At 35.2% G+C, this 12,128-nt stretch overlaps 1 protein-coding gene across 5 annotated transcripts in view; it reads left to right on the top strand.

Moving 5' to 3' along the window:
- The window catches only part of UTRN (utrophin), a gene marked incomplete at its 3' end in the record, with an annotated part of 340,309 nt that overhangs the window by 314,771 nt on the left and 13,410 nt on the right, over window positions 1-12,128 (top strand). For all 5 annotated transcript variants that reach the window (XM_083856272.1, XM_083856271.1, XM_083856273.1 and 2 more), the window contains 4 exons: window positions 273-311; window positions 548-613; window positions 4,040-4,105; window positions 11,609-11,767. In XM_083856272.1, coding sequence (XP_083712398.1) covers window positions 273-311; window positions 548-613; window positions 4,040-4,105; window positions 11,609-11,767 — 330 coding nt within the window. The remainder of the gene's footprint in view (window positions 1-272; window positions 312-547; window positions 614-4,039; window positions 4,106-11,608; window positions 11,768-12,128) is intronic.

Here is a 12,128-nt window from a genome sequence, read left to right as displayed (position 1 = left end):
TGCAGTTCAATCAACAGCACTGATTTGGATTTTTCTTTAAATTGATTTTTATGTAACAAAATTAAGTATGTAGGTCAGTCTTCTGTCTCTCCATGACACGTGGCAGTATTTGTTGCTGTCTCTTTTCTACAACAATTTTTACTGGTTCAGGGTGGGTTTAAAATATTTTGTTTCTCCAGCTTTCTCTTGCTTAAATGGTACTAAAGTTCTAGTTTCATAGTTTCATTCTTTCTCTATCTCTTTTTTTTTTTTTTTTTTTGTCTTCCTTACAGTCCTATCACTCTCATCAGTATGTGGCCAGAGCAATATGAGTGAGTATACAGAACCCCTTTATTTGGAAAGCCTCATTTGCCAGTTGTTTTCCTTTGCTCAGTTGCAGCTAATCTAATGTCCCTGAACTATAGGGCATGGTTGGCCCAAAGCAATGAAAAGGATTACTGTGCGTGTATTTATTTGTCATTAGTTTAACTTGATTCAAAAATAGTGTTGTTTATATAATGAATTGCTTTAGACACCATTAATTTTTTTATTATTATTTTTAAACTAGTCCTTCCCAGTCTCCACAACTGTTTCATGATGACACACACTCCAGGATAGAACAGTATGCTACTAGGTAAGAAAGACATGATTTCTAACTAGTCCATTGCATTTTGTGGCTGATTCCTGCAGTTTTGAATACACACTACTGATTTAATATTATTTATTAAAAAGATATCATTATCTGTACTTAGAAGTAAGTTGAATGCTTTTAAATCATTAGCTTCTGATTACAGCCATATTAAATGTAAAATACATGTGTTGAATCTATTATCTCTCATACAGAATGGAAGCTGTTGCAAAATTGTAATATTTCTGAAATGTGCCATTATTGGTTTCTTTCTTCATCTTTAACCTTTGAAAGAAACTGGATTTCTTCCATATAAAGGTTTTCCCAATAGGATATTGGATCCAGGGTTTTGTTTTCTTCTGTGATAGGCTGACACTCTGCATTACTGTTGGCTTTTAGCAGAGTAGATTGCAATTATGAATATTTTATGTTGCAGTTTTTCTGGGGTCACCCTAGTCCTGTCATGATAAAATGTCTATTATGCCAGATCCATCTCAGTGTTTCTGTGTTTTGTTAACTCACTTCTGTACATTCAGAGCTGGTGATCACAGAATCATTAAGATTGGAAAAGACCTTTCAAATCATCAAGCCCAGCCATTAACTCAGCATGACTGTGTTCACCTTTAAACCATGTCCTCAAGTGCCACCCGCCCCCAAATGCCTTTTGAACACTTCCAGGGAAGGTAGTTCCAACTCTTCCTTGGGCAGCCTATTCCAATACCAGACCACCTTTTCACAGGAGAAACTTTTTATAATATCTAACCTAAACCTCCCCTGGCACAACTCGAGGTCATTTCCTCTCATCTGGAGTTAAGGGAGTGATGATGGTGAAATATTAACCAGAGGCCCTCTCAAAAATAAGTACCATGGGAACTGACAAGGTTTTGCTTTGGGTGGTTTTATTGTTGTATCTGATCTCCACAACTGAAAAAAAATTTAACTTTCTAATTTCTTTGAATAAAATTGAGTGTGAATGTTTAAATTAATAGCATTCTTATTTATAGGCACCTTAAAAATCTTCAGACCAGTTTTTCAAATGCCTAGGACATGCTGCACGTGATCTTTGTAGCAAGAGAAAATAGGGCAGAAAATAAAACTGAAGGGCTACCTACAGTCAGCCTATATTTTTTTTGGTCCCCCAACAGCAAATATTTTCATCCTTTATTAGTAGTGTAGCACACTGACATACAAAGTCACTACAGATCTTTTCAGGTATTTGAAACATGTCATTCATACAAATCACTTGACATTTCTTTGAATCTATAACTTGGGCCTTGTTGTAATCAATTAAAACCCCTGAACCAGACAAATTAAATTTCTCTATAGAGATGGAATAATTTTCTCTCTACCTATGTCCTTTTTTCAATCTGGTGCCACAGTACTGTGGCTTTTTGTGCCCAGATAAGGCTCAAACTCTGGACTCCCAGTGAGGATCAGTGGACATCCTAGGTGCAATAGCTGTTTTCCCTCTCCTCCCCCTCACCTCTTACCAGTTCTGCTTGGGATGAGATTAGCTGAAGGCAGACTGTGCACTATTCAGTTATCATTCAGGATATAAACCTAAATATGTACTTGCTATGTGCAAACATTGCTTAGCAAAATCAAAAGCTTACTACTAATTGCCTCATAGGTAATCTGTCTAAAACTACTCAGGATTGTTTTTCTTCCAGCAATAAAATCTAACAAAAGAAGACATAATTCTGGCTTCCTTATTATTTTTATTGTGTTCTTTCTAGTTGAATCTGTTATGCATATGTTGCATATAAAACAGTAAATCTTTTTTATTGTTCTGGTCTTTTCAGCTAAGCACCTTTAAAGAAGTATTATCAAGGCTTTCCTAATAAGATAGTGCCTAGCAAAAACAGTATATTAGGGCTTAAAGCCTTCACTGTCACTGTTTGGAGAACATTCAACTCTCATTTTTCTGTTTACAAAATCCCCTGCCTGGAACCAGGTACCATCTCACTGTTCTGTTGTGCTGTGTCACTTCTGAGTTGTTTCTAATTTCCCTTCTCAGCTTTTGGTTTTTATCCTACCTTGAAGGCTCTTTGCAACTCTAGAGCCCCTTCCCTGTCTCTCTATGCTCCCTGATTAGGGCCATCTGCTGGTTCCATATACTATCCCAAGCAAATCCTCATTAATGGTGGAGATCCTAAATGTGATAATAATGATGTAATCTGCATTTGTGAGTTGGAATATCTATTACTTACTAAAGGATTCGGGGCAAGCCCTTCTCTCTTAAAAGTGAGGGGAGTTATACTACTTCCCTATGTGACAAAGGACTATGGAGATTAATTTGTAAAATTGTTTCATCAAAAGATTTAAAGATGCTGAGCTTAGCAGATTTATAAAGGTGACTTGTAAGCATGTTGCTCACTGCAAAATAGATTTTTTTGAGATACTCTAGAGCAGAGATGATCTGATTTGTCCTGAGGCATTTCAGAGATTCTCTTCCCTTCAGGGCAGATGTTGGAGCACAGTGTCCCACCCTCGCCATGGTGGAATCAATCAAGACGACATCCAGTGTGTGCCTTCATTTATTATTCTTCTTTGACCCTCAGGAATAGTAGCAAATGTACAGGAGGGCAAACTTGCTCCATTCTAAAAGAAGTCACCAGTTCCCTGTTCTTTAGGGCCTTGCACACTCCCTTCAAAAGGAAGTTTGAAGATGTCTATAGTAATGCATAATGCACCTGCAAAATACATGTGAAATTTACAATATCTTTATAGTAAAGGAAATAGCTGTACTTGGTGCAGTTGAATATGTGTGTAAAGTATTAAGTGTTCCTCAGTTTTTATGTATATCTCTTTTGTACATAAGGTACATCTTTCCTGGAAACTTGAATAGATAGAAAATTTCTGCTTTGATTTTAAAGAACTGTAAGACCTTGTATATACGGTCTCATAATCTGGTCTTTTTAGATTAATTGCTTCCAAAATGAGGAACTGTAGACAATGATTCCCTGTAATTATACTACTTTTTGTGCTGTTTTACAGGACTTGTCTGTCCACAGTGTGGTATTTACTTGCCAAGCATAATTTCAGATGTTGCATGTGCTATATTTAAAAAGGATTCATCCTCTTTTGTTAGTCCAGCTTCAGAAAATTTAAAAAGAAAACCATCTGTGAAAACATCTCTTTAACTAATTGTACCATGAGAGTTGTGGTAATGCTAATGATAATTATACTAGAGTTAGAAAATACGATTTTGTTGTTGTTTGGCAAGTAGAATTAATTAATCATAGCACAAGTTTCTCATGAAAGTCCTCTGGATTATAGGTTTTTGTCACAAAATCTGGGAGTTTATTCCTAACCATGTATACAAAGATTGCCATATCTGAGCTGGTCTGAAGTAGAATTGATTTTCACACTGTCTCTGTTTAGATCATGCAGCATGTTGTCTGAAAGTCATGGTCTTTCCCTGCCTTTCAGGCTGGCACAGATGGAGAGGACCAACGGCTCCTTCCTCATGGACGGCAGCTCCACCACTGGGAGCGTGTAAGTAACTCAGACTCATTACAGCTGTCAGGAACTTTGGTTATCCATTCATGGTATAATCTTCAGCAGTTCTAACACAGGACTTAGTCCCAGTGAAAGCAGCTACTAAGTATGAGCCCAAGGATGGCTCCATAAGTTTAATTTTTCCAAGCACCAGTTATGGAAATTGGTGATGTTCACTTGACGATGTGTGAGAACTCTATGTCAGCCATTCTTCTTCAACATGAGGATAATTCATGTGACTAGTAAAAGGCCACAGCCCTGTTCATTCTACTTTGTATTCCTCTTCTGCTTTTATCGTAGTATAAAAGAAAAGAAATCCTTTTTTAGGCTTTTGCTAGACCCTAGACAACTTTCTTCTTAAAATGAAAAATCATCTGTACTTTGAAGATTCTTCAGAGCCAGAAAATGTTGCTACTTCTTATTTATATTTCAGTTTTCTGGCTGCTGATCCATCTGTTTGTACCTGGAACTGTCCTATGTAATAAACATAGTCCTACATTAATTTTACCAATTTTCTTTTTTTTCTTTTTAATTGTGTGTTTTATTGTAAAAAACCTTAATTAAAATGCATTGGTTCTATGCTTGGAAAACATAGAACCTCTTGAATTGCTCATGAGATACTTTTTTTTTTTTTTAATGTAGAAACAAATGCTTTAACCTCACTTCATCATCAGTTCAGTTAATTAAATCAGCATTGTAGGACTCTGCCTTTTCTAAGTTATTTACAAATGCCATCAGCATTTTTAAAGAGGAAAACTGAAATTGTTCTTGTTCAGCTTTAGTTAGAAAATGCTGTTGGTCTCAGTAATACTTTCATTTACTGTTTTAATTATAGGGAAATAATAATGAAATTATTCTATCCATGAGTGCACTAACAACTTTAGATTTAAAAATACTTTGCTTGAAAGAAGCACATGTGACCTCCTTTAAATGTTGCCTCTTTCCTGATTAACTCTATTTACATACCAAATAAAATATTTTTTCATGTGAACAGTTTTAATGTGTTTCTGTCATTGGCACACTCACCAGTGAGAGAAATGCAGCCAGAATATTCCCTTTTGATTTACCTTCCACAAAAAAAGAAGAGCAAACATACTGTCATTTGGCAGGAAAGCCAGAAACTTGAAGGCAGCTAAATGCTCATACACTTGAGTTGTGTATTTAGAAATTAATGAGCCTACTCATATACAAAGACAAAACAACCATCCATCCCAATGGTAAAAGGGAAGGTGTATGCTTTTTTTTTTTTACTGGCAAATCAGCTGTTGATTTTAAAGCAATTTTCCTGCATTTCTTTTCCGTAGAAAAAGAATTATCATCATATAAACTTGTGTACCAACATGTGATAGGTACCTCTGAATTTGGGTCTCAGTCAGGGGACTGTTACACAAACAAAATATGGGTAAGAAAGTAACATTGTACACAATGGCACCTTCTGTTTTATTTGCAGATTACAGTGCATGCTCTCTCATTAAGGCATAAGTACTGAAGTACTCAAAATTCTGAAGACCTGTGGTTTAAAGTTTAAACTATTGTCATAGAATCATTTAGGTTGGAAAAGACCTGTAAAATCATTAATCCAACTGCCCAAAGTCCACCACTAAGCCATGTTCCCAAGTGCCACATCTACCTCCCTTAAATACCTGCAGTGATGGTGACTCAGCCACTGCCCTGGGCTACCTGTTCCAGTGCTTGACACCCCTTTGATGAAGAGGTTTTTCCAGGAAATTACAGAGCTGTCAAGTTTGTATCCCTGTTTGGATCAGAAGTTGCTGAAATATTGGGAAATTAGGATTATAGTTTAAATCTCTTATTTTTTAAAATGCCATTTAACATAGAAATGGGGATGGCTGTTCTCATATGGATAAAATTCAAAGGAGCAGTCTGAAATGTGAATTCATGGGGGTTTTTTTCAGTTCAGATGTAAATCCCTGAGCCAAACTTCTTTTTTTTTTTTAACAGTATTATTTCAAACATTCAGGAAACAATTACTAGTTTGGAAATAAATTTCTGTGCTTCTCGTAATTGGATTTCTGTTTCATGATCTTTTTTATTGGTCCTAAAGAGTCCTTCAGTTTACTGTGAATATAGAAGAGAGGTAGTGTGCACTTGATTTTGAAAGTTACTTCTTTGGTCTTGTCAGGTTCAGAAGCTCAGCAACAATACTTTTAACACTCTTCATGCTTCAGAGATTATATGTAAGAAGTCATCTACATTTGAATAAGAAAATTCTGCTCTTAGTTAAACATAATGAGTTTATTCTCAGGAATATTTTGCAATATGCCATTTGATTAAGAAAGCACTCATCAAAGATAATTCTTGGGCTTTAACTAGCCTGTTTTCTTGAATGTCACTGTGACTTCTATCTCTCTGACTAAGCTTTGCTAACCCTCCCCTTTTCAAAAGATGTGTGAATTTCATTAAAAAATGCATTTTCTGTAATAAAAAAACAGTTGTAGATAGCAAAATACAAGGCATAGTCTCTACTGTAGTGTGTCTGGCTTTTTAAAAAACATTCTAATGCTCTCATGCATGAATTTTCTGGTACAAATATATTCATTGAATAGAAATATTTTTTCCTTCATATTGTCTTCTCTTTGGATTAGACTGTTCTAAATGTTTAGACTAGAATGTTGTGACGGATTTTATTTGGCTTTAATTCATGCAAAAGCTCTATCTTTAAAGCAGACTTACCTATTCACAAATGAAGATGAGCATAAGGAAAAAATTAAGTCTTTTCAACAAAGAATGATAAAGTGTTCCTGACAGAAAGCTATGCCTCACAATTTGAGAATTCATGAAATGAAAAAAAAAAAATAAAAAAATTAGAGAAATAGGACAAGAGTGTAACTCTCCCATTCCTGTAATGTATGAGCAATCCTATCTAGGCCATAGTGAAGTGAATTGCACTGGGCATAGTATAAAAACTTTCAGAATAAATGCAGATGCTTAATAGCTGTTTTCTGGTTAGTGCCTTTACTACCAGTTACCTCCACTGCATTGTTGATGCTACTTCACACTTACCCTAAGGCAGAGTTGGAACATATCTGAAATTTTATTTGTTAGGAAACTCTGCACACAGGTTCAGAAGTAGGAACATATTCAGAAGTGAAGGCCATTGATATTTTACCTGGCACTGATACTTAATGTGGTGTAAGCCAAACTGGACCCCCAATATGTAGTAACTGAATACTATGACATGATATAAGTGGTTAAAAGATATCTTGTCACAATAGGAAATTTGTTTCATGTGATGGTTTCATGGAAAATTAGGAGAACAACAAAATTAGACTTATCATTTTTGAGTACCTTTTCATCCTTATTCTAGTATGTTTCATAGCATCAGTAGGTCAAGGTACTCTTTATTTGGACTAGAACACATGGTGCTTAGTATGAGAGCTACAGTAAAAATGAAAATTGTCAATGAAGTAAGTTCATAAATAGCCACATCTTCCTATCTTAAATCCAATTTAGCAATCAGTTTTCTTAATCAGATATAAAATCATTCACTGATGAAAAGTGATGGTCAGGAGATCTGAATTTTTCTTTCTACAGCATAGTCCAATCAAAGGGAAGTTATATGCAGTTTTATTTGCGTCTTACTTCCTCTATGCACGATGCATGTTTTGGAATAGACATCTTGAAAATCACGTCCACAAAGAGAATAGGATACTTCAAAGGCTGTTTTCCCCAGGCTTCTTTTTTGGGGTGTTCTTTTCCTCTGAGACGTACTTCTTTCAAGTTTGACCTTCTGGGTTGTCTTGTTTGCTGCTTTTTACTATGGTGAAATGCAGAATAGGAACTACAGCCTCTGCTGTCGAAGGACTTTGTGTACTTCTGGTTGTTTCTCAAAGCACACAGGGTATTCAATAAAATAACCACTAAGAAAGAGTGAGCAATTAAATTTTACGTGATGCTTTTATTTTGATTGCTGATTGCCATCTCCTACCACTTCTACAGAACAGTGTCCCAGATTCTCAAAATGAATGTATTTTCCTGGCATAGAACAATGACCTTATGTTGCAGGTCATTTGAAGCCCTGTCCTGGGACTCCTGTGCTATTAATGAATCTATCCTAATTACAGTCATGAGGTTTGTTGGTGCAGGTTCAAGGTTGCATTTTTTCAAACTACTGATTTTGCAAGACAGACCAAAGGTAGAATACATGGTAAAAATACACTTTTGCTTCAGAAGACTTCCTTTATCAAGTGCCTGTGAAAAAACATGCTATCGGTTGCAACATGTGATGCCAAAAAAAGAGTAATCAATATTCACAGCTTCTCAGTAGGCTTTCTGAGGCACCAAACCAGTGGAAGAGAAGGGAAATGAAGTTTTTATAGACAGAATAACTTTGAGACCGAAATATAGAATTAGCTGTATTTAGCTGTGTTGATCTCATCTACTGGACACAACACAGTCAAGAGTATGTAAGAATTTACTGTGTAAACTTTTTTAAAAAGTGTTTATAGGTTTCATTGAAAAAGGAGGTTGCACCTAATGCAAAACCTTGACAGAATCTCGGATTTAACAAATTCCAATAAATATAATAACTCCAGTTTTACAGAGCCCTGTTTTTAAAAAGATCCAGTTTAGGTGTCCTAAATTTTGTTTATAAACTATTTCACCATTTCAAAATATAGACAGCAGCATTTTCATGCCTGACTAAAATAACCAGACTAAACAAGATCAAGTGAACATTTCCTGACATCATCAACACCCTTGCACAACATGCTGTATGTGTAGTCACACAGTATCACCTAAATTCACATGTAAACAGTGTTTTGAAGCCTGGATAATAAAGCTGTGTTCTCTCACCTGCCTGCTTTAACTCTGTTTTTGTGCTCGCCCAAGGTGTGACATTGAATTGCTGGCACTCTTGGCTTGCTGAGGCCATTTCAGTCACAGGGTACTCTGCATCTTTTGGAGGCCTGTGCCCTGCAGAGTTTGAAGCCCCCAGAGGGGTTACCTCACTTTGTCAAAAATTTCTTCATAAGGGATAGGGTATTTTTGTCAGGATGACTAACGGGAAGAGAAGTACAATGAGGTTTTAATTATCGCACTGGGACCTGATCCAAACTCCATTACCTGCACTCACCTTTGTTTTAGTTTTAAGTAGACGTGAAGTATTAATGAAAAAAACTTGTGATTATAAATTTCCCTGAGATCGCTCAAATAGTGAGAAGATAGAGCAGATAAAGGCTTTTTATTTTTGTTTTATAGATAAGGGGGGAAAAAGGAACACTGTTCTGTTTCTTTTTCAGCTAGTACTCTTGGATGTTGCTATTGTTTTTAAGGACTTAAATGCACATGCAACCCCAATTATATTTAACTCTCTCTATGTCTATATATATGTATTTAATGAAAAATCCATTAAATTTATTAATTTGCAGGGAAGATCCATGTTGCTATTTCTTCTCATGAATGTAGTCCTGATAACAGCCAAGACAGCTAAGAAATAAATGAATGTATATTATTTTCTTTAAAATTTCTACTAATTTTTAAATGCAAACTCAATAATTAGGTTTTTTAATCCAGTGGACAGAACTGTCACAGACTATATTTTTTTTTCTCATTTGTACTTTTTTCAGCAGGCATAGCATTACTTAATGTGCATTTCTTTGATTGCATGAGTCTAAATTTTCAAGTCTCTATGACAGGTTGGAAAGTGAAAGGCCCATAGCTTTGGGTAGATAGTGAATAGTTATCCTTGGGAAGAAATAATTCGATGTCATTTTACCATGAGATTAGTCTTCAGTACAAATTTTGTCTTAAACAGTGCTACAAAGAACCAAATAATTTTGCTAATACTTTTCCAAGAGAGACACACCAAAAATCTGGATTTATTTAATCTTTGGCTATTTTGTGTTGCTTCTGATACTGATAATGCTTTTAAATTGGTACTGATATCCTGAGCTAACAAAAAATCTTGGTTCAACAGGATAAAATAAGTTTTGTCTTTACACAAACAGTATCTATGCAACTCTCATCTGTTCCTGTCACATGCATTTTCTCCTTTTGTCCCAAGAGTTTGAACTTATTTCTGAGGAAACCCCCAATCCATATACATAGTGTGTAAGACACCTAATGTCTTTTACTTGTACATGCATTTATTTATAGACTATTTCTCACCACAGAAGTAACTGCTGTTTCTTCCAGGGTATACTTTTATAAATAACTGATTTTACTATTATTCAAATGAGATTATACATTTCGAAATTCTGTGATGAAAGATGTTAAATTGACTGAGAGAGAATTTTTAAAAGCCTCTTGAAAATCGCCATTACACTTTTATTTGGAAAATAAATACTTAGCATATAATGAACTTCTGATTTTTTGAGTGTGCTTTCAAAGGCAGTCCTTGAGGATAGTTTTCATTCTATAACTAGTGGATAGCAGAATTTGCAGCTGCTACTTTCCAATAATAGGAGCAAAAAAGCACAAAAAATATTTTTAATATAAAAAAGTTTCTTTTCTAAATAATATCTGAAAATGTGTATATATACTGCCCATGTGTGTGTCACACTGCTTTGACCATGCTTTAACTGTAGGAGACCCTTAGGGTAAAGTTTGTACCAATACTTCATGGTATCATAAGGTATACAGTATCTGGTTTCTAGTCAATTAAAGGAGATAATTTAAGGGGTTTTCTTCAACATTTATACTGCTGCAGCAATTTCCCTCTTAAAAATGAATTGTATATATTTTTCTGTTGTTGATTCATCCTTCTTGAGTAACCAAGCCAGCAAACTGGTTTTAGGATGTGGTATCTTTCACTTTCTATCCATCTGACTTTATTTATGGAGAAACGCCAGCAACTTGGAAAGTAAGATACATCTATACAAAACCAAATTCACTTGGGTATTAAAGCATAATTGAAAGTGTCAGGACTTCTGTATCTCCTTACCAGAAGGTAATTTCATGTGAGTCAGGAGGAGGACAGTGTTATAATTTATTTCTGTCCCTAAATCTCTAAGAAGAAAATCTCTAACCAATGCAGAATTTCAAGGTATTGTATGTGTGTATCAAATAGATGGAGAAAAATGGAACTTTTTTCGTCTAACTTTAATGGGACTGTTTTTCTCTAATTTTATGAGGTAAACTGAGCAAATCAAAATTATTTCCTAAAAATTTCAAAAATGTCACATATTTTTAAAAAAATAGATCTAGAAGATGCTTGGTTTTTGTTTTTATTTTTAAGGCATTTCAAATCAGTCATCTTTGCTGACTGATTCTTGTTTTTTTGCTCTTTCTTTTCAAACCACTAACAGAATTTGTTCTTTATGCATAGATTAAACTAAACTGATCCTTTAATCCTGATGAATCTTTCTTTTCCTGTGCATTGTATGTTTATATGGTTTCCTTTCAGGATGTTTTTTAGGCTTAATTTCCTCTCACTCTTTTTCTGTAAACAAACAAAATCCATCAGCTTGACAGAGATGTTTGCTCACATAATAAATGTTTTACTGCTCTGTCTTTATCTGTGTTGTTTTATTGTTTCAGAGAGGATGAGCATGCCCTTATCCAGCAGTATTGTCAGACGCTGGGAGGAGAGTCACCTGTGAGTCAGCCACAGAGTCCTGCTCAGATACTCAAGTCAGTGGAGAAGGAAGAGCGGGGAGAGTTGGAGCGTATCATTGCTGACCTTGAGGAAGAGCAAAGGTCTCGTAATCATCCTAATGGTGTCTGAATTGTTATTTTGTTGTTGTTTAAGCCATGCATGTACTATCTTGAAGATGAGAAAGACCTAGAAGTCATGATTTCAGCAAAAAAAACCCAAACAACCATCCACAATCATGGCATATGTTGTGCATAGCCTATTTCTATTAGATAGAAGAGGGAGAGTCTGTGAAGAAATAAATTAGTTCCACTTGTACTTCACCGCCTTCTTTTCAATTTCCCATAAAACACAAGTCAAGACATTGTCTTTGAGCTATTTGTGTTGTTAATTGGAGATGCTAACACTATTAGATCTAAGTCTTTTATTTTCATTTACTTGATTAAGTCATCATTCTCCTCCACT

This window comes from Zosterops lateralis, assembly GCF_965231275.1.
Source record: "Zosterops lateralis genome assembly, chromosome: 3".
Lineage (NCBI taxonomy): Eukaryota > Metazoa > Chordata > Aves > Passeriformes > Zosteropidae > Zosterops > Zosterops lateralis.
The sequence above is the reverse complement of the archived record's forward strand: the minus strand, read 5'-3'. Positions and strand labels throughout refer to the sequence as shown.